The 21,569-nt window shown below is 34.6% G+C and overlaps 2 protein-coding genes across 4 annotated transcripts in view; both read right to left on the bottom strand.

The window, feature by feature from the left end:
• LOC123316127 (dual oxidase) overlaps positions 1 to 914 on the bottom strand; it is a 66,380-nt gene extending 65,466 nt beyond the window's left edge. The window contains exon 1 of one of the 2 annotated variants that reach the window (XM_044902120.1): positions 545 to 914. In XM_044902120.1, coding sequence (XP_044758055.1) covers positions 545 to 620 — 76 coding nt within the window. In that variant the 5' untranslated portion in view covers positions 621 to 914. The remainder of the gene's footprint in view (positions 1 to 544) is intronic. The other variant, XM_044902116.1, reaches the window with a different exon arrangement.
• A 13,570-nt stretch (positions 915 to 14,484) lies between these two features.
• Positions 14,485 to 20,820, bottom strand: LOC123316148 (DNA ligase 1). Of its 2 annotated transcripts, XM_044902149.1 has the most exons (15): positions 20,691 to 20,820; positions 20,602 to 20,637; positions 20,369 to 20,449; positions 20,283 to 20,317; positions 19,815 to 20,207; positions 19,698 to 19,761; positions 19,436 to 19,608; positions 17,618 to 17,841; positions 17,294 to 17,562; positions 16,156 to 16,357; positions 15,869 to 16,072; positions 15,592 to 15,808; positions 15,302 to 15,537; positions 14,797 to 14,994; positions 14,485 to 14,704 (listed from the first exon to the last, which is right to left on the bottom strand). In XM_044902149.1, exons 1-15 carry the CDS (start codon positions 20,708 to 20,710, stop codon positions 14,531 to 14,533), a joined length of 2,526 nt encoding a protein of 841 aa, XP_044758084.1. In that variant the 5' UTR covers positions 20,711 to 20,820; the 3' UTR covers positions 14,485 to 14,530. The 2 variants fall into 2 exon arrangements, with proteins under 2 accessions (XP_044758084.1, XP_044758079.1); XM_044902144.1 differs by having other exon boundaries at positions 20,369 to 20,637; positions 20,691 to 20,816.
• Positions 20,821 to 21,569: the final 749 nt, after the last annotated feature.

The raw sequence follows: 21,569 nt of genomic DNA, 5'->3' as shown, positions 1-21,569 counted from the left end.
AAATGTATCTCCAAAAACCTGCACCATATCGAATATTCGGGAAATTTAACGGTAAGCCATTTTCGCCAAGGAAGATTGTTTTTTTTTTCCGAAACTCCCCTGTATATTATCAACAGTTTGTATATCTTTTCATTATTACAATACTCAGTCACTTCATGGTGTTGCAAAGAAGTTTATGATGTTAATAATACCCTCAATTGTGAAGATTGAATGAATACAAATAATCATTCTGAAGCCTCGTGAATTATTGAAGTCCACATTAATGAGTCGGCCTGCAAAATTTCATAAGCATTGATGGACGTGCGAGAGCGTTAAGAGAATGTTAACCTGTGTGTGTGATCTCACACACCGCTGTAGCATGTAGCATCCCACGATCTTCAAGAATGTAGGGCAACAATTCAATTCCGTACGTTGTGAAGGTCGCCAAAATAAAAAAAGGTAAATCTTCACCCGATACAAACGGACAATTACATTATTTGTGCAATCAACAAACTGAAACAATGCAACAACCGACATTTCGAGAGTGGAAAGTTGTGATACTTACCGGCGAGTCCGCTTTTCGCAACAATGACACATATCCAAAGTAAAGAGAAGAAACAACAATTGGAAAGAGATGACATGTTGCACGTAAATCCCGATCGGTTGTTCACTCATCAAATTGTAATACAAACGAAATTAATCCGCCTACACGAAAATGTTCCAGAGTATCCGGATTCTTTTATGACCCCTTTTTTTCGTTCAACGCATGGCTTAATCGTTTATTGGAATTCATTAACGATCACATCACTTCATCTTCCACAAGCAACACTGAGTGATTATTCTTGTGGCTGTTAGTAGACACCGAAGAGAAAGTAGCAGCATTGGAATCCCCACCGAATTATCTCTACATATGTATTGAAATTTCAACGTGTATAAACGTTTTGCAGATTATTTGGTTGTTACTCTTTCGAAAGCCCTATCAACCTAGAACACAGTTGCTATCAATGTATGATTCAACCGATAGAACGAATCTGGATGAATCATTTTCATATAACAACAAAGTGTGAGGAAGAGTCCTGCTAAGTAGTTCACATGTTAACAAAAAAAAAAGTTTATTTTTCATCTCAATTCATTCTTCATTTCAATTAAAGATAAAAACATCCTAATATAGTTTTTCATAGTGATGCTTGGGAAACTTTGGAAGTAATAATGACCAATTCGTCACAACTTGAAATACTTCCATTGCGGCATTGCTTCACAGGATTTCAATATAAAATATATATTCGAGGGTAGGGGACGATGGGGTAATTGCGGACGCTGAAGGAAAATGAAGTATAACACTTGTAGATAATGACTTAACAATCTGATTTTATTAATTTATTAATCTTTGGTTAATCAACTATAGAATTATCATTCATAATTTCACGGGATTTATGAACAAAATTGTTTTTTTCAAGAAATACAGAACCCTTTCTGTCCGTATTCACCCCGAATCATTTGGGGTAAAAACGGACGTGTGTTTGGTTAGTTGCAAACAGTCTCGGGTACTCTTTTATTTACTCAATTGATGTAAATATTAATTGCAGAAAACATATATAAAACCTTTTTCGGATGATGTTCCACCTGAAAAGTACTCATTTACCCAATTACCGCATTTTACGAAGATTCTTAGTCTAAGACATAGTAGTTAGCAGAAAAGGCAGAATTAGTACATTTTTTCTGTTGCAAAATTATTTTTGTACGCCTTTCATATATATTTTCGAAACATCTGTAAACAATCAATAATTGTTATTGTTTTTTATTCACCATATCTGGGGGTGATTACCTTGTTCGCAATTACCCCAAATGGCATTTCAAAAATAATAAAACAAAAATTTAAGACTGGTAAAATATTTTGTTGAATGTTATCTGAAAATCAATTCTATAGAAACAAAACAATCGATAGAAATGATTTACTATTCGACACCAGAACAAAATAAAAAATCTTCAATATTAGATCACAAGTTACACAATTTTTCGAAATGACTTATCTTTAAAGCTAAGAACGATCACCGGTAGTAACTGTTTTCTTCGCACTTAAGATGATAGAAACTAGAAAACTTGGTCATGATAAGTGAGCGCATGGAGAAGGATCTAATAGATATCCCTGTGACCGCTTTTACCCCTCGTCCGCAATTACCCCATCGTCCCCTACCTATATTATAGGTTGCTATTGACTTTATATACATAGGCCCTAGGAGGGAAAATTAATGTATTAGGACTGAGTGTGAAAATAAATTAGAGTGGACTTACTTACTCCTTGTACATAAATTAGTGAATTAGTTGTATAAACGAATTATACGCTAGGAAATAAAACGAAAAACGATTCAATTAACCGCGAAAACGTTACAGTATTATTTACTTATTCTATCTCGTTTTATCCTTTTTTCGTTTCAGATATATAACGTCGAGAATAAGAAAGAAAAAAGAATTGTATGTAATTGGAAATGATGCCCTTCGGGGCCTTCGGTATTAAAATTCCATTATGTAAACAAATTTGACATCACTACTTTAAAGGGTAGATAGGTATTTATTACTGAGATTGTGTTCCTGGCCACTTTTATTTATTTATTTAGTTGCTTTTACATAAGCAATAGAACATTTTTACGGATCATCCCCATTTATACAAATGAAAATACCTATAAGGAAGCAATAAGAAAAAAGTTTAACAACCAAATATAGCAAAAATACAAAAATCGAGCTGTAACAATGAAATAAACTAAAAAAACATTTATTTACAACATTCCCAGCACATGGCAAACAACAAAGAGTATGAACACAAGTCAATTCAAAAGTTCACTTGTTTTTTTCTCTTGAAGTGGCAAAGGCTACAACTGGAAAAATCTAAATGAACACCAACTTTGTTAACAAAAGTGGGACATCTGACCATACAATGAAATGTATGATATCTAAAAATGTATTGTTGACATTCAGAGAAATATTTGTTTTCTGAAAGGCAAAATGTGAGCAATAGGGTATAGGCTTCCTGTGCTATTTGACATCGTGAATATCTACTAATCTGGGTGGAATACCAGTATTTGGTGGACTGTGAGAAAAAATATAATTAGCTTTACTTAAACGCGTGATCGCTTTAAAGGTTACTAAGTATAAGTTTCAGACCGAGCGATCTATGTGAACCTTTATTGAATTAGGTACATAGTTTGAATACTCACACACTTGATTCTTTTATACCTAGTTTTTCATCTTCATTGGAATACCATAAAACTTTCAAGGTTCAATCACAAATATTCATTTATTGATGTGGCTGATACTTAAAGGAAATCCATAATTATTTTCAATAACATGAAAATTTCAACCACCACAGAAGTTTCGCCATATCAAAAGCATCGTCAAGTTGATCTGCACCTGATGAAAATAGTTATTTTCCAACAAAATTTTTGCTGAATAAATCAAGGATATAGTATTCTAAGGAACCTGTATAATAGCGCCAATCAAAATTTTCGGATTTTATAGTTGAGTTACTTTCCTAAGGTCTCAACAACAACAAAATCTTAGTGTCAATATACAGGATGATCTCTTGTTATTAAGGTTTATAGTAAAAGTAAAAAAATTTTCCTACTTCGGTCTTGATTTTTATCATTGATAAATATTAAACGAAGGCAGTCGAAAAGGGGACACTGCAAAATTTTAATCATTCTGTATATTTTAATTTAAGAATTTATTATTGAACTTTGAAATTTTAGTCAAAAAATGATATCACCCTGTATATCCTGAACGAAGGCCAAGAGGTAACTAAAACTTCATGATATGATTCCACCTTGATGACCTGAGTTCATGGCTTTCTTTTGTCGCATTCACCTGTATTCACCCTGTATAGACCGTGTATTACCTATCCTATTTTTCCCAAAAAACAAGGATGTGAGTCCATTTTCATATCCGTTATTGGGATAGGACCGCACCTAAATGATGTAAAAATGAACAAAATTGTCACTTAATGGGCTACTATGGGTTATAAATATAACCTATGAAAAAATACACCCGCGGCATTTTGCCATTTTTATTGAATATATCGAACTAGTTATTACATACTCAAATTAGAATGAAGGCAAGACTGGTTATGATTATATAGTGTGCAATTTATTCTTTTCAGCAATATTTTCTTCCTTATAAGATCCACACTCAGAAAAGACCTTGTCCACCTTGATAGAATTTCAAAATATTACCATAATTCGAAGGAAAAATTGATTAATCTACATTGGTTGAAAAAAAACTATATATATCGGGTATCTCAGGAAGTAGAATATGAAGGAATTCTGAAGATGAACAAGAAATATTCAATGGATTTTATAATTGGATTGGAATGAATAACCGGTGGAAAAAGTATTATTCGATTCAATTTTACATGAATAATAAAGATAAAAAAATAAAAACCGATATGCTAACTAAGACAATTTGTTTCACTATATAGGCAGTCTATAGGCACTCCTCACTGTGAGAAAAAAAGCATTGTGGCAATTAAAAAATTTAATAAATATAGCCTGAAGTACCCAAGTTAATAGAACCACTAAATCATATTGCTTCCAAACTATTGAGATAATAATTAATTTTAGTTGTATCAATTCAATTCAATTAAATTATATATATATATATTACTTTATTACAACTAATTCGGTTCATTTTACCTTATTAAAATAGTTTGATTATTAAAACCATCTTTCCTCTTTCATCAAATAATTCATTTGACTATCACAACAAAACCTCTTATATATTTCGAAGAACGCATTCAATATCATAATAGAACCCTGTATTATTTCAATGCAATTTGTTATGTTTGTGATAGGGGAGGTAGACAAAAAAATTGATTTATCGAAAATTTTATTTTTTGAAAATAAAGTACATAAGGAATGTTCAAAACTCAAACTTTCATGCATAAAATAATCTATAATAAGGATAATGAGGTTGTTTCCAACAATATAATTATGTATATATAAATATATATTTATATATAAATCAAAATGTGAAACGTTTATATGGCTTTTGCAGTTTGGTCAATAAAAATGAAGTTTTCAATAATACTGTTTTCGTTCAAATCAGTAGGTAAAACGAAACATCTTTTTCTAATGAATTTACAAATTCATCAAATTAAATCCAACTAATAACTCTCACCTTTCAATTATAATTTGTACGCAACTATTGCACAATAAGATAGAATTGAGATATATCATTGCCTATAAAAAAGAAATATTCAGGAAGTAAGAAAATATTCCAGAATGCTGAAGATCATTATACTCAAATCCATTAAAACATCTGATCTCGAAGCATCTTCATTCAATCATTCCTTGATTATTTTTTCTTACACATACTTTGATCGAAGATCCCCGTATTTGCAATCAGTTCCTTCAGTCTGCTCATTCAGTAAATCGAAAGCAGTGTCATGAATACATTTATCTTTAAGAAAAAATCACTTCGATTTCCGTTATAAAAACTATAGGTAGGTATATATTCAGAATAAAATCCAACCATATAAACATAAACAAAAGAAATCAGGAATCTTAAACCTACAAAACTAAAAACAAATCAGCTCAATAATGAAATACCTATTTTCGTGATATTCGATGCAACATCGGAAAATATTGTTGCCAAAACCAAAACAATGCACCTATTAAAATTGATGTAGTCAACTCACCTTCAAATCATTTAATGAGAAGAAGAAATTAAAAGGTCTATGACTTTTTCACTCATTATAGGTAAGTAGGTACCACTAGTCACTAGTTTTTCACATATTTCCGCGTATCGCATGTCGCATATACTTATCTGGCAGGAGTCTGGATTACTTCTTGGCGTAGGGTGCAGGGTTGTCTAAAATGGACCGTTGAATTCGTTGTTTGCAAGCAGGGGGGGATGGTGTAATAACACCGATTATTTGGAAGAAATGTTCTATTTGATTATTGTAACTCTTTGTTTCATAACTGGGAAAATAATACGTATTGGAGGAAAGAAGAAATATACCAAGTATATTTTTCAGTTCCTCATCACCACAAAGAAAAAGATGAGTTGGCAATATTGCATGAAGCTTATTGAAATAATTAACTGATCGAAAAAAAATTTATGTATTGAACGAACCATTCGAAATTGTAGGTTCAATGGAACATTTAATCGAACAGAAAAACATTTTAATTGACACAATGCGCAGCCCCCAACTAACAGATTTTAATTGAAATATTTTTTCTCAGTTCTATTTTATTACAAAATTACGAAATTGTTAGAAAATGCCTCCATGTAGGTACCTATTTTGATCCTCCGAGCACTTTTTTAAATGGTTGAGTTTAGAGTATTTGACCAGGAAAACCGTTTTCATAGAAACTCAGAGAATTTTTGATGACGTTATCCTCTGAGAAAGAATTTTAATTTTAGTTCTCTATTTGATGAATTAGAGTTGTCTCTGTTTTTTTTTTTGTTCAACTATGTGAACTTGCCCTGATAAAGTCTAAATATATAAATACGATTAGCTATCCACCATTACTGAGGGTGTCCAAAGAAAGACCGTCCAATCAGGGAAGAGTAGATGCTGACTATGGTTTCGGTCTTGTTCGATCGCGTCGGAGCAACACAACTCTTTCCCTGAGGAGAACAGCTACGGAATTTCCTGACTATAGTCAAAGAGTAACCACAGAGTTTCACTCTGTCAATTTACAAGGCGAAATCCGACTCATGGAATTTTAACCTTGGAGTGGGGACACGATACGCGCCAGAATACTGCGAACAGAATCATCCGCAGTCAAATCAGAATCTGGGCGTCCAATCAAATTGCGAGTTGCGAACCGAACGAATATCGGCAGATATCGGCTTTCGTTTTCGTATCCTGTCGGAAACGAATCAATTTCCGTTTATGAAAATAATGCGACTTCTTTCAAAATAGTTCGAATATCGAATTATGAGTATTCCCTCAAGGTCATTGAAACCCAACCGGCCAAAATGACAGAGTGCATCCTCTTGTTTGGTTACTCTTTGCTATAGTGACTATGCTGGAAAGTTCTACTCAGTATCAACATAATCTTCGCTCAGGGGTAGGGAGGAGGCGGGGAATTCCATCAAAGGGTCAGTTCCGATATTGCTGGTTTTAATGGCCCCAATTGAATAATAATAGAACTCGAACGTCTGGACCAATAGGCATCGTCTCTGGGATTACGACAGTACTACTATTCGGGAATATCGGAACTACCCCAAAATCAAGGCTTGTTCGCTGTTGGATGGCGCTCGAGTATGTTGATACTCAACATGCCAACATAATAATACTCAGGAAATTCCGTAACTGTTATCATCAGGGATGGAGTTGTGTTGCTCTGATGAGATCAAACAATATCGAAACCATGGTCAGCCTCTACTCTTCTTTAATGAGGGCACCCTCGGCAATGGTGGATAGCTAGTCGGATTCAGATCGTATCATTTCCAGATTTTTAAATAAATAAATAAATCTCTTTATTCCAGAATAATTTACAAATTATAAAGAAATGGCGTCATGAAAACAATACTTTCTTAACCTAGGGTACCCCCCTTGAAGCCAAGAAATCATTAAGACAATAAGGTTCCAAATTTATCAGATATTCCTTAACTTTTTTCTTGAAAACGCTATCAAATCGTAATGACTTTATTTGATTTGGAAGACAGTTATAAAATTTGATGCATCTGTAATACGTACTCCTTTCTGTTATTGACAATGAATGAGGAGGATAATTTATATTTAGTCCTCTTGTGGCATAATTGTGACTGGCCTGAGATGAAAAAGTTTCATTGTATTTGAATAGAAATAGGAGGCATTCATATATGTACAATGCATAGATGGTAAATATTTTATTCTGTCTGAACACTCCCCTACAACTATCTCTGAACTTCATCTTATTTATATAGCGTAAGACTCTTTTTTGAATAATAAAAATTTTTTGAACCTTTGCATTTGTCCCCCAAAATACAATGCCGTATCTAACAACAGATTCCAAACATGCATGGTAGAGAACAATAGATTGCTTGATGTCTATAACTTTTGAAACATTTTTGATTGCGAAAGATGTGGTGCTCAGTTTATGGCATAAATAGTCAATATGAGTTCCCCAATCAAGAAATTCATCTATGTAGATACCTAAAAATTTATGGTTCTTTTCTAATTTGATTTACATGCCATCTATAGTCAGGTTTTCAGGTGAATCTACCCTTGACCTCTTTGTCCGAAATAAAATAGAGGTTGTCTTATCAGTGTTTAGAACCAATCGGTTATTTGAAAACCATTTTGTCACTGAATTTAGTTGTTGGGATGCTATTTCCTCAATATTGCTAAGACTATCACTCCACACTAGGATATCTGTGTCATCAACATATTTCAACAGCTGGTACAAAACAAGGCTTAGATCGTTTATGTAGATCAAAAAGAGCAAGGGGCCCAGAATACTGCCCTGTGGAATGCCTACCATCAATTCAACAACACGAGAACTGAAATTTCTGCCTGATCTGTTTATTGAAACATATTGTTTCCTTCCATTTAAATAAGTGGACAACCAAGAGTATGCCGGACCTCTCACTCCATAAGCATACAGTTTCTTCAAAAGTATTTCTATATTGATGCAATCAAATGCCTTGGAAAGGTCCAAAAACATCCCCAAAGTCAGATTTCCCCTCTCGAGCTGCTCGACAATTTTTTGAGTGAAATCAAATATAGCTGTGGTTGTAGATTTATTTTTTATTGAGCCATGTTGATTCGTATTTATGATGTTGCAGCTATTAAAAAACGCTAGTAATTTAGAAAAGACAATCATTTCGAATAATTTTGAAAAACTCTGTAATAAACTAATAGGAAGATAATTTTCAAGTTTATGAGGATCCCCTTTTTTGAAAAGGGGTATAATCTTTGCCAATTTCAGCTGCTCGGGAAAAACACCGTATTTTAATGAGTTATTTATAATGTAACATAAGATATCCTGAATATCTTCCAAGCATGCTTTTATTAACGATGTGGGGATGCCGTCTTGACCACTAGTTTTTTTATTCTTAAGTTTCGATCCGTAATTTATGAGCTCAGTAGATGTAAGTGGTGTAAAGTGAATAGACTGATTGTTCTCATCAAGGGAGCATTGAAACTGAGAAAGCGGAAGCTTTTCTAGTAGTTTAGGAATTGTGTATGCTAAATGATCGTTATATGAGTCGGCTATCTCAGAATCAACGCCCTCGATTCGACAATCACCACCCTGTCTTTTTCTTCCAGATATCTCATTACAAATGGACCACAAACACCTGGACTTATTGTCAGATTTTTCAATGCGTTCGGCGTAGCACCCAGGCCCGGATCTAGGGGGGGGCAAGCGGGGCGCTTGCCCCGGGCGCCAGCTCAAGGGGGCGCCAAAATCAACCAGAGGTTAAAATTTTTTTACTTTTGATTTTCTCGGAAAAAATTAATTTCCTAGTTCTAAAATGGAAAGTGTAGAATGGAAACATGATAAACCATCACTATGCCTAAAATCTTTAAAATCAATGAGGGATCAATTAACTGCATATTATTCAGTCATCTACGAATGACCGCCACACTTGGGTGAAATAGGTTGAAAGATCTGATATGTTCACACTGCGTCGTAAGCAGTAATTTCTTTGCCTGCCGACTCATCACCTTCTCATCTGGAACTAAAGGCCAAAATTTCCGATTTTCTATAGACCATAACTTAAAAACTAATCCTTTCAGCATAATTCTGTTTGCATATTCGTAATCTATGCCTTAGTAAAAACACCAATTTTGGTGGAAATCGGTAAGATTGAAATTTTTTCAAATTTTCCATAGATATACCGAGTTTTTCACCATAATATGAGCCCCCCTTTAACTTTGTTACTAAGAGAGGTACAAAAAAATGTCTTATACAAAAGTTTCACGAAATTGAGTGTTTTAAAATGTTTTCACAAAATGAAATATATACAGAGTGGGCGATTTTTTGAAGAATATTTTTGGTCTTCGATCAAAACCGAATTCATTCTGTACACTAATTCAAGGGCGTAGAACACGAATATGCAAACAGATATTTAAAAAAAAATCATTTTTCGAGTTTTGGTCGATGGAAAATCGGAAATTTTGGACCTTCGCGGAAAAATTCATAAAATCTGAACTGTTCATGATAGATGAATGAAGTGTGGTTTTTTATATTTGCAAAGAACCAATTCATTACCAAAAAAACAGCATATAACTAGTGCCTTTTTTTCTAGCTGCTACAGCTCCTCAAAGTTGACCAATATTTCCGAAATTTTGCACTAAAAGTGATTTATCTCTCAAAATACTGATCCTCCAAAAATCTAATTGCATGTTCGTGATCTTCGACCTTGAATTAATATGTAAAATGATCCGGGTCGACATATGTAGCTAAAAAAATGAATGTTTGTTCGGAATAATTTCGTTCATGAAGCGCGGGTAAAAACGATAGACGAGGGCGGGTTGCAAACGACATTCTTGTAAATACAAACTTTTTATTTTTCGAACGATGGCAACCCGAGTAATTTTTTTTACTAATTCGAGGTCGTAGATTACGAATATGCAATTTTTGGGAGTATTTTGGGAAAAGAATAACTTTTAAAGGAATAACGAGAAAAAATATCTTTTGATGGAACAATGGGAAAAAAATAAGAGTGATTTTTTCCCCAAAGTACTAACTAGTGAAAAAAATAACTCGGGTTGAAAGTGATGACGAATATGCAATTAGATTTTTCCTACGAACCTTAGAAGGGGGGGGCGGGGCGCCATCATGAATTTTTGCCCCGGTCAGAAAAAATCGTAGATCCGGGCCTGAGCACCTTTTCCGATCTAAAAGTAATGATCGACTTGGTTTGCTTATACAGTGATCTATAATAATCATTTGACTGTGACAGAGGTAGCAACACATCTAATTCCCGCTTCAGACGCGAAGTCTCATCAGAACATGAAACAGCTCTTCTCGGTTTCTTATGAACTCTTTTGAGAGGAAAACTTTGATTGAAAAATCTAAGGAAATCACCGATGAAGCTGTCCCACTGAGAATTCACATCCGGTAGCGATATGTCGAGAATATTCTTCCAATCTTGCTGTCGGAGATTGAACTTAAAATTTAAAATGTCCTCGTTTTTGAAGAAACGCTGGTATCTGGTGGGTGATTCTATTCTCTCAACCTCAAAAATTGCCTTTTGTCCCGCATGATCGGAAATATGATCATCAAACACTTCTGTACTTAATATTTCATGGTTCGTAAAAATGTTGTCAATACAACTTTTCATGCGTGTACACTCAAAAATAGTTTGTTTGAGCCCATAGGTATTCATAAGGACAATCAAGTCAACACTATCATTAAACTTAAGGTCAACATTGAAATCACCCGAAATGAAAACTGTTTTTTCACAGTCAAAAATGTTCTCACACATTCTCTCTAGCCTCTCGAAGAAAACATCTAGAGGTTTACCTGATGGTCGGTATACCGAAACGACAACGAAATTCTTGTTCCCTATTTTAGTAGTTATTGCAGCACATTCAAAAACACCCTTCACTGAGAGATTGTTCACACTACGAAGTACGTTGAATTGAATGTCGCGTCTCACATATATCGCGGCACCTCCATGTTCTTTTTCGTTCCTGTAGAAACTAGAAGCCAGCTTGAAATTCGGGATCACCATTACTTCCAATTGTTAGGCGGGTGTTATGCGTCTGAAAATCATTAACTTATTGTATGATTTGAATCCCCATGATTTCCACCTTAGAAATAAATTATTATTATAAGGATTATTTATGTACTATATTATGTACATTGAGTGGTATATTGCTGAAATTGCAATCAAATCAGTTATATAAAGGTGCAAAGATATACTGGGTGTGTCATTCGAAATAAGAAAGTGGTAGACTGTTTCCTGTCAATACCGGAAATTGCAGAGGTCTGAAAATATTTAAAGGGGAAAGTTCATTGTCAAGAACAAATTTTCAGCACAAAATTGTGAATAATTTTCCATAAACGTCTAATAGACCATCGCGGTGAATCACCCTATATATGAATAAATTATTAAAAATTTATTTGACATGCATTTTGCAAAATTAACCTCGGGTGTTAAGATTGAACAAAACGACAAGGAAGTTTAGTGAGTACGGATATTACTCGAGAACCTTCGTTAGATGAATAATTATATTGTCGTACAACTGATGGAATGAACAATTAAAAAAGTTTTCAGTGTGTATATTTTTTTTTTCAATATATTTTACTGCTCAATATTATATGTAATGGAAGTTGAATTAGCCTGTAAAAATAATTATATAACCTACTGTTTACCTCATTGTATTTTTTAACAATGTTGTGAATTTTATAGATTGGTTAATTGTTCCTCAAGTCCTTTCTTCTACATATTTCCTTTTATTTCACATGCACATGGTAAGTACGACAATTAATTAATTAATTAATATCAAGGGTTTTTTGTTGTGAATAGAAAAAACTTCAACGGTGGATAAAGGCAGGGCTGGATTTAGACTCGAACAGATCCTTACCTATTTAGGATATAGGTCCTCTTACGAGTCCAGATGATATCTCATACATGTATTCGAAATTCCCTTCAAATTCAATGGGTGATATCTCCGCCATCTTGTCATGTTTCATATATAGGTGTGTACGATTTTTTGGTGAAATGATTTATTTTGATGAGTTATTTCACCGCCTGTTTAGAGAGTAAAATAATTAATCAACCTGCAGAAAAAAGTTGTGAGGTTGATAGAATTCTGATACTTCTGGCTTATGGTGCTAAAATGCAAAGCTCTTAAGAAGGAGGCAGCACATTGCCGCACCCAGAATGATATTATGGGGGGGCACACATAGGTTCTGGGGGGCACACATAACTGCATGCTTGATGAAAGTAGTTGCAGAAGCATTTTTTAAGGTTTAACTATATGGTAAAATCAGTTAGCTTCTCGATGCTTGGAAGGGGAGGGGCACGTGCCCCCGTGGCTCCCCCCTGGGTGCGCCAATGAGGCAGCTACGCTCTTCAATGATTTTATGATTTAAATTGTGAAAACGTGCTTATACCGTTGATACCTACAATTACAGCTGAATTTGAAAAAACAGAATCTGCGAACGTGTTTTTCTAGGTGTTTTGTGCCTGAATATAACTATAAATAAACATGACTGTCGTTATTGGGTCTCAGATCTCTAAGAACAATCCACATTGAACACATGAAGCTTTATACGCACCATCGTCAGAAAATGTTTTGTGCAACTTTTTACTGTCTCTTGTATTATGACTTCCACACTCCTCTCCATAGGGACATTCAATTATACCAGATATCAAAAGGAATGCTCTGTTGGAGCCCTTTCACAGTTTTCGGGCTTAAAGTAGTGGTCCTCCACTCCCATGGCTCCCTGATGTCGATGTGGTCCTGTCTTCTTTGTTATTGAATTCCTGCATATAAATAGCTAGCTGTACAGTTTTTGCACTTAACTGCTGCATTTGAAGTGTAGCTTGCTGTAGTGACTACTGCATTTAAAGTACAACTTGCTGTACAGTTTTAGCACGTAACTGCCGCATTTGAAGTGGAGCTATCTCTGCAATTTTTGCAAAGTGAATACTGCTTTTGAAGTACAGCTTGCTGTACAGTTTTAGCACGTCACTGCTGCATTTGAAGTGCAGCTTGCTGTACAGTGATTGCAATACCATCGCTGTTTTTGAAGTGCAGCTGTGGCTGTATGTCGAATGCAGTTTGTACTGTACAGTAACTGCACAGTCCACCGGGACATATACGGTCCTTTTTGGTGCAGTTATTGCATTACCGTCACTGCAGTCAATTGAAGCAACGAAGTACAGTTTTTGTACAGTGACTGGATTTCAGTGTTTGCTGGGTAGTTAGCAACAAACTTTTTCCTTCTGTTGAAAAGTTGGGTGCCCTTTGTAGATTACCACCACCTTCTTGGCAATAATTCACCGTATTCGTACTAAAAAGGACATTGTCTTCACGTTCCTCTTCAACATTAATAAAACGAATTCACATGAGACCTTACAAAGAAAGTACGTCAAACTGACTGACAGGACAGTAAAGTTCAGTTGTTGGAATGACAACGATCATCGGCAACCGGCTAGCCAATAAAATGACTTTATTGGACTAGGATGAAGTTGCACCGAAATAAAAAACTGAATTATCCACCAGATAGACAAACTTAAGCGTCCCTTACTTGAGATTCTGTTAAGCCACAGTCATGTACTGGTGCAAACGGGCGTAAGAAGAATCACTCCTGTCATTTTGGTCAGTTGCGTTTCAATGACCTTGAGCGTTTTCTGGAGAGTGGTAGGAGACGAAAGTTGATGTTCGTTCGGCAATTCGATTGGTCGCACATATCATAAAGTGAATAAATAAAGACTGTTTTCTGTGGCGCAGATTTTTTGTTCGACTACAGTGAACTCTGGTCGCAGCGTCTCTCCGCTTCGAAGTTCAAATTGCATTAGGTAGTCATTCTTGTCTTGTAGGAAAATGAAATTAGTGAGTGGAAAAAATTCTTTATTGTAGTGTATTTATACAAATGGAGAAGAATCAATAGAAATCTTCTTCAGACACTTTCACTGAAGATTGCTGATTTTTAATCTGATCTTGACCGGAGTACATGTCAGCTACTTGCTGGGCGGAAGTCGCTTCTTCAACAGTCTTATCATCTCTTATCCTAATAAAACGTGGAAATCTCAATGAGATTCCTTTCTGGGGATCCACCTGAAAGAAAATGCATAAATAACACTTAACTATGACTGTAAATAAGTAAGAAAAATCAACTGGTGCTTGTTCAATCCGAAAAAAAAACTCACTATTCCAATTCCAGCTCTATGGATAGGGGAAAGTGAAAGATCAGCACATTTTATCTCCCACACCTGGACGGGCTCGAACCAATGATCAGGCGTTAGAGATTCTTCAAAACGGTAATATGGTTTCGGATTCTGTACAACATGATCCTTGAAGAATTCCGTATGCTTTTGAAGATTCTCGTCTGTGAATCCTGTTCCAATCTGAAAGAAAAGTCAATCAAAACTCTTTAGTAGAAAACTAAGATAAGATGATTTTCAATAGAAAAAAATTTTTGTTTCACTATCACAATAGCATCTTCAGGTTTAGTTTTAATGGAATATGGGAATTTTTTATAAATGACATATAATAGATATGACTTATGTTGTCCGAGAATACCGCAACTTTAAAAATTCCGAAACCAAGGTAGTCATCGACGGCACCTGTCTCCTTCGATGAACGTGTTTTTTCTGTTGATCTTTGAATGACTCAACCAACATTTCGAAATTTCAATTATTTAAGCGAACCAACCTTGCATATACTCTGATATTCTTCATTGTCCTGATCATAGCATGCCAAGAGGAAGCCCCCATATGTCCCTGTCCTTTTTCCTTTTCCTAAATAACCACCAATTACAACAACATCAAGAGTGTCACCAACACCTTCTAGGTAATCCTTTTTCAATTTCAACCAGTTATGTGACCTCTTGGCAATTTCGTATGTTGCATCTTGCTCCAAGGTCTTCACCATAAGACCCTCACAGTTACCTATAATACAGAGAAATAAACACTGGTATAAGAACTGACGAACAGAATACATACCTTTGACACTTTCTTCCAAGAATTCTTGTACCTCTTCCATTTTGCTTGTATCTAAATATGTAGCAAAATACCAATGTCCTTCGCATTCTTTGAAGTTCTCTTTCAATATGGTCCTTCTTTCTATGAAAGGTTTTTTAATTAGCGATTCCCCGTTGAAATAAAGGAGATCAAACATAAATACGCAAACTTGTACTTTTATTTCTTCTTCTTTCACACCCTAAAAGTTGAATTACATTTAGGGTTGATACACAGGCAATGGGAAATATTTCATCTTCACCTTTTTTTTTCTAGTGCTCAGAACTTGGAACGGCAAGATCGCTTTATTCTCAGAATCCCAAGCGACAGCTTCGCAATCCAAAATACACGATTTGACGTTTTCACTTTTACATAAATCTAAGCGAGAAATAATATCAGGATATTTTGATGTGTTGTTTTCTTGATTCCTACTATAAATGTGAACCGTTTTACCATCCATGTGTATCTGAAATATAACAAAAATGAGCTTGTTCTCAGTTTTTTCCAGCAATTATTCGAACAGCAGTATAAAAATGATTTGTTACATACTTGAGCCCTTTCTCCGTCATATTTCCATTCGCAAGTGAATTTGAGGCCTTCAAATCTGTTGAGCACTTCCTGGACACCTTTAGTGGGATGTGCCAACATAGGCTTTAGAGGTATTCCTGGAGTGAGTTTGCAATGTTCTGGTAATTTTTCAATACCCTCTTTAAGTAGAACGGGTATCATAAGATCATAATTTGGACATTCACTAAAAAGTTTTCCGTATTCAAAAAAATTATTCAACAGACACCGTAGAACAGCGATAAATGTAACCAATATACAGGTGAATCTTTGAATTATTGTATATATAAATGTACAAAAATGGAGGGAAATGATCGAGTATTCATCTACAACTGCTTACTAGGCTTTGTTTTTCTAGGGCGGCTTCAGCCCGGTTGACCTTTTAACAAGCTCAGTTGATCGCTTTGCAAAGGCACATTTTAAAAATGAGCTTCTAGCACTGTAGTAAATCTTTGCTTTCTTTGAAATAGTCCGCGGCGGCATATGTCTAACTTTTGAGGATAACCTACTATAACCAATTTAAACGTTTTTAATTCAATCCAAAATAATGTTCCATTTGAAGAGGGCTTTGAATGAATTGATATTAAAATGAATATGAATATCTATAGTATTTTCAAGCATACGAAAATCTATCAACGGTAAGCCTCTTTCGTACCATATACTTCCTGAGGCAACAAAATTCCCTGTAGGAATGGAGGTCTAGCATATTTTCGCTAGGATCCAGATTCTTCTGACACCCTTAGATTTTCGTATATGACAGGTCGATTTCTGAAAATCTTTTGAGTTGTCTAGATTTTCAGAAATTTACCTTCGTCTGATGAGAGGTCTGATATAGACTTCGAAAAGTTACATAATTATAATTTCAAAGTTCCAGAGATTGGGAGTGAAAATCCTAAAAAGTTTTAGAAAATATAATATAGTCTATTTTCGTGTAGCTGGCGTTTACCGCATTAGTAATCAGAACCGTACTTGAAATTTCACAAAATCGCGTTGCTTTGTGATGAACCTTACCGCCGAAGTCCAAGAAAGACTCACCTACGAAAATACCTTGTATATAATGTTTTTTAATAAGAGCTAATATTTAATACTGGATACCAAAAAATTGCGAAGAAATATTACTTACCAGTAAGTGTTTCTCAAAGTGAACGCTAACTTATCATAAAATGCTTTGAAATCATCGGCACCCATTTCTTTCGAAACATCAAGTCGTTTTGGTGGAAAATCTTGGTTAGGTGGCGTTGTAGCGCATGCCAAAGCTAGAGCTTGCAGAACTGACAACTCAGCCAAACCTATTCTCAGTTTTCCCGCAAGTGACCTGATCAGATACCTTGCCTCCATTTCTTTGCAAGCCACAAACATCTTTTTGATTTCTTCAATTTTCGTTGACTGTGACTAAAATGATTCCCAGAAATTAATTCTGTCTTTTTTTCTTTCCCTGTTAACTTACTGCATGACCTGTCATTTTGGCAATTTGTTTTAAACTTTTGAAAACGCCCCTAACAGAAAGAGGTGGTGGTTGGAAAAGTGTTTTTTGATTAGTCCTTGAATGTTCTGCTACAGTACCTAAATCGCCAGTTTCTTTCACATCTGATTTAATCTGGTTAAGAGTGCGTCCAGTTGATTGAGCAATTGCTTTCATTAAACTTGTTTCAGCAACGCCCAATTCTAAACCTAATGAAAAAAAACGATTCTTCATAGGTTTCAAGTGCAAATTATTTTTGCACCATAGCCCTTTTATCGTTTGAAAAGATAAATAGAAACAGAAGGACATGGTATTGTGCTGCTAGCTGCTATAATGGATCCCCTGGCATGAGTCACTGAACCAAAAATTGTAAATGATTCCACGGAAAAATAGAAAAACAAAAAACTATTTGCAGGACAGTAGAAACATGAATTGAACCAAAATTAGATAGGTTTAAAAAAAAAACAAAATCTAGAAAGATTAACAACCAGGTATGACATACTATAGGCTTGTTCGTAGAGTGGTTCACAACGGTTGTGAACTGTACAGAGCAAGCGCAAATGGATTTTCGCTACCCTAAAGTCGAATTGCGCTTGCTCTGTACAGTTCACAACCGTTGTGAACCACTCTACGAACAAACCTAATATTAACCCAAAATCAAGAGATTTGGGGTTGTCATTTTCCTTCATGATTAGCGTATATCAGAAATGATTCACGACATAATGAAATTTATCAATTTTGATTTTAGTATATTGTGATGAAAAATGGGCTTGAAAACACGTTTTAATGATGAAGGCTCCCAATTTTGCATGTCTCTATTATACTAACATTCACTTCTAGATAGCAATATTCCATCCCAAAGTTGAACTTCCATATGAGTCCTCATACTTACAAATATTCAAATATGGATCTCCCGCCAAGTGAGGAATTCTAACCTCACTAATATTGCCTGTTACGAATATAGATTCTACGTCACTTCAGGGGCAAATAAACCATCTATGACATTTATGATCACAATACTTTGAATTGTATCAGTCAATATTGGTCAAAAATAGTCAGTTCTCTATCAAATCGCGCTTTCATATCACCAGTGAAGGATAAATTAACAAAGATCTATAAAAACAGTCTCGAAATCACAATCCAACCAATACTTGTGCCCGGTGATGTGAAATGCTCTTAACTTAAACAATTTTTTTTCTCCTTAGAGCTATTCCTAGATACTACAAAATGGGCAATATTTGAGGATAGCCGATTATGATTTCAAAACTTTACATGTAAATCATGGTCTTAAGACGATTCTACGGCCATATTTGAAAGGGCTTTCCTTAATCCGCCATTCTAATTGGGGGTTTCACAAAACTTTGATCATCTGATCAACGATTTGACAGTCCCATGATTTCCAAAACAAAATCCCTGAAACCTTTTCGTTTCTGAATATATTGAAAAAGTAGAAATTGAGAATCACTGAATGAATGTATAAAGATCACAATTCGATAGGAGAATGATATTGTGAAATCTGAATCCTCCCAACTGAATTATCGATTGAAAATAAATTGACATTCAATCAAGCGTTGATTACCCAATCAAACTTGATGAAACTGGGAGATATTCTATGAGATTCTCCAATTCGACAAGTTGCACTTGCAGATGAAGTGTGTAGGACAAAATTTAGCTACATGGTAGATTAACCAGCTAACTTTCTCATACTGTCTTTGTGAGAATTGAGATACAGCAATTTCATAAATCTCCCTACTACTATTTGTGAGTCTTTTAGGAACTAGAAGGCCTTGAAGAGTTAATTACCTTCATAGGCTGGTCCCAATTTATTAAGGCACAAATATACAGAGGGTAGAAGATCTTCTGGGGTGAGTACCATACAGGACCGGAAGTAGTTACTCAAAATTTCAATTATCTTCAATCTACTAGAGATTTCTTCTATTTCCATTAAAGTTTTTGCCAATGCAAGGTAGGGAATTCTGAAATTGAAATCAATAAATTAGTTTTTCTGAGGTTCTCACATAGGCTTGGATAAGAATTATTTGACCAAGATATCTGAAAAACATACTTCTGTTCTCTTTTCCAAATTGCGTCTTTTATAGGATGATATTTGGTTTTCGCAGGATTGTATGCTGAAAAGAAAAATTCACTTCAGAAATTCATTGATAGATCTATGTAGACTTACTATCAGGAAGATTTGAATTGTTTTTTTCAACAGAAGTTTTTTTCGAACTACTAGGTTTTGGAGATGAAGATTTTTCAATTCCATTTTTCTTCTTATTGTCTGGTGAATTGGGTTTTGTAGCTTTTTCTTTACAGTCTTCATCCTTGAGTTTAGAATCTGGTGAATTCTTTATAGATCCAAGTTTTTCTTCCTTCACAGGAGTTATACTTGTCCTATTTGGTTCAAGTGGTTTGGTTATCTCGGTAGTTGATTCATTCTCAGAATCACTATCAAATGCTTTCTTTTTCTTTATATTCCTTTTTATTGGAGAATCTTCATCTGACAGAACTTTATTGTTTTGAGGTTCATCATGCAATGACTTAATTTTAGACGCTTCCAATTTAATCTTTTTAGCTGGAAATATATGAATAAATCATAAATTATGACTCATAATTGAGCATTCAGTATATTACAGATTAATGAACTTACCATTCTGATTATTTCCATTTTCTTTTTCTGCAGATCTGAAAATAGATTTCATAAGTTGACAAAGCAACATATATTATATTACTTACTTCGTAGGTGTAGATTCATTAGATTCTCTTGACCTTTTACTTGTGTTCTCGTTTTCCGAGGATCCCCCTATTGGACTGCTTCTGAGTTTAGAGAAAAAACAATTCAACACTTTAATATGTGTTTTGCGATTCGATGAGGTAACAGTTCTCAAGGAACGAAAAATTAAAGACATAATTCGTCTTGTGCATGAGCAAACTTAACAACTATATTTAACCAATGTTGAATTACATACCCATCGGATTTTCTTCCAGACGAAGAAAAAAATGACCTGAAAATGTTTTCTATTATTACAATTTTCAATCTAATAATATCCCAACTCACGTTATTGATCTTTGTTTCATTTCAAACGGTAAAATGCAACCATTTAACTTCAAAAATATACAAAAATACAGTTGTAAATACAGTTTGACGTTGAAGAAAACTTAGGTTAAGTTTAAGTTCGAATGTGACAAGTCAAATATATTCCCGCGAAAAACCGAAAGCAGTATCGGACTCGAGATTTCGGGGGCCGTCAATCCCTTTTGCTAAATTTGATTATTTTTAATTATTGTATTATTGTTAACAAAATCGATAAAATATCATTTTAGTGACCATCTCAGATTTTCTCGCGGATTTTTGTTGCATGAAATTTTTATGAAAAATCGTTTAGTGGAAAGTCACGACAAGACTTCGGTAAAGATTTTTAAAACGAATTCCATTTTTTATAAATCAATAAAGTTTTCCTCTTTTCAAGTTATTGATGAACTTCCAAATAATGAGCTCTAGAGGTGCGCATCAGTTTTACCCATGAAATTGGCTATTTAATAAAAAATTCCGTTTTTATAAAACCAGATTATATGGAGGGTTTAGATATCTTGTAATTATTGTAGTGAGTTCATTTTACCATTGAAATTATCGATTATAGCTCAGGGAATGAATTATTTTCCTCTGATTTCTAGTGAAAAAAGAATGTCATCATCAAATTGCGTTATCATTTATTTCCTTTGAAATTGGTTAGCTATTATTTCTCTGGAGTGCTCTTATGAAAACAATAAAACATTTGAATTCATTGAAATTAACGAAAATATCAAATAATTGGCAGAGGCAGAGACACGGGTTGTCTCTGGGCAGATGAGGTACGGGAGGTGGGCGTTTATAAGTAAACAGGAGTCACAAAATGTACAACATTATACACAGGGTGTATTTGAAAGGTGAGGCCTT

The sequence above is a fragment of the Coccinella septempunctata genome, chromosome 1, assembly GCF_907165205.1.
Source record: "Coccinella septempunctata chromosome 1, icCocSept1.1, whole genome shotgun sequence".
Taxonomy (NCBI): domain Eukaryota; kingdom Metazoa; phylum Arthropoda; class Insecta; order Coleoptera; family Coccinellidae; genus Coccinella; species Coccinella septempunctata.
This window is presented reverse-complemented; position numbering and strand designations above follow the sequence as displayed.

Coding starts and splice junctions, on each gene's coding strand:
- LOC123316148 (XM_044902144.1), bottom strand. CDS start 20,541: ATGTCTTTAATTTTTCGTTCCTTGAGAACTGTTACCTCATCGAATCGC. Junction 20,318..20,368: donor AATGAATCTACACCTACGAA/GTAAGTAATATA, acceptor ATCTATTTTCAG/ATCTGCAGAAAAAGAAAATG. Junction 15,538..15,591: donor CTTGGAAGAAAGTGTCAAAG/GTATGTATTCTG, acceptor TCTGTATTATAG/GTAACTGTGAGGGTCTTATG.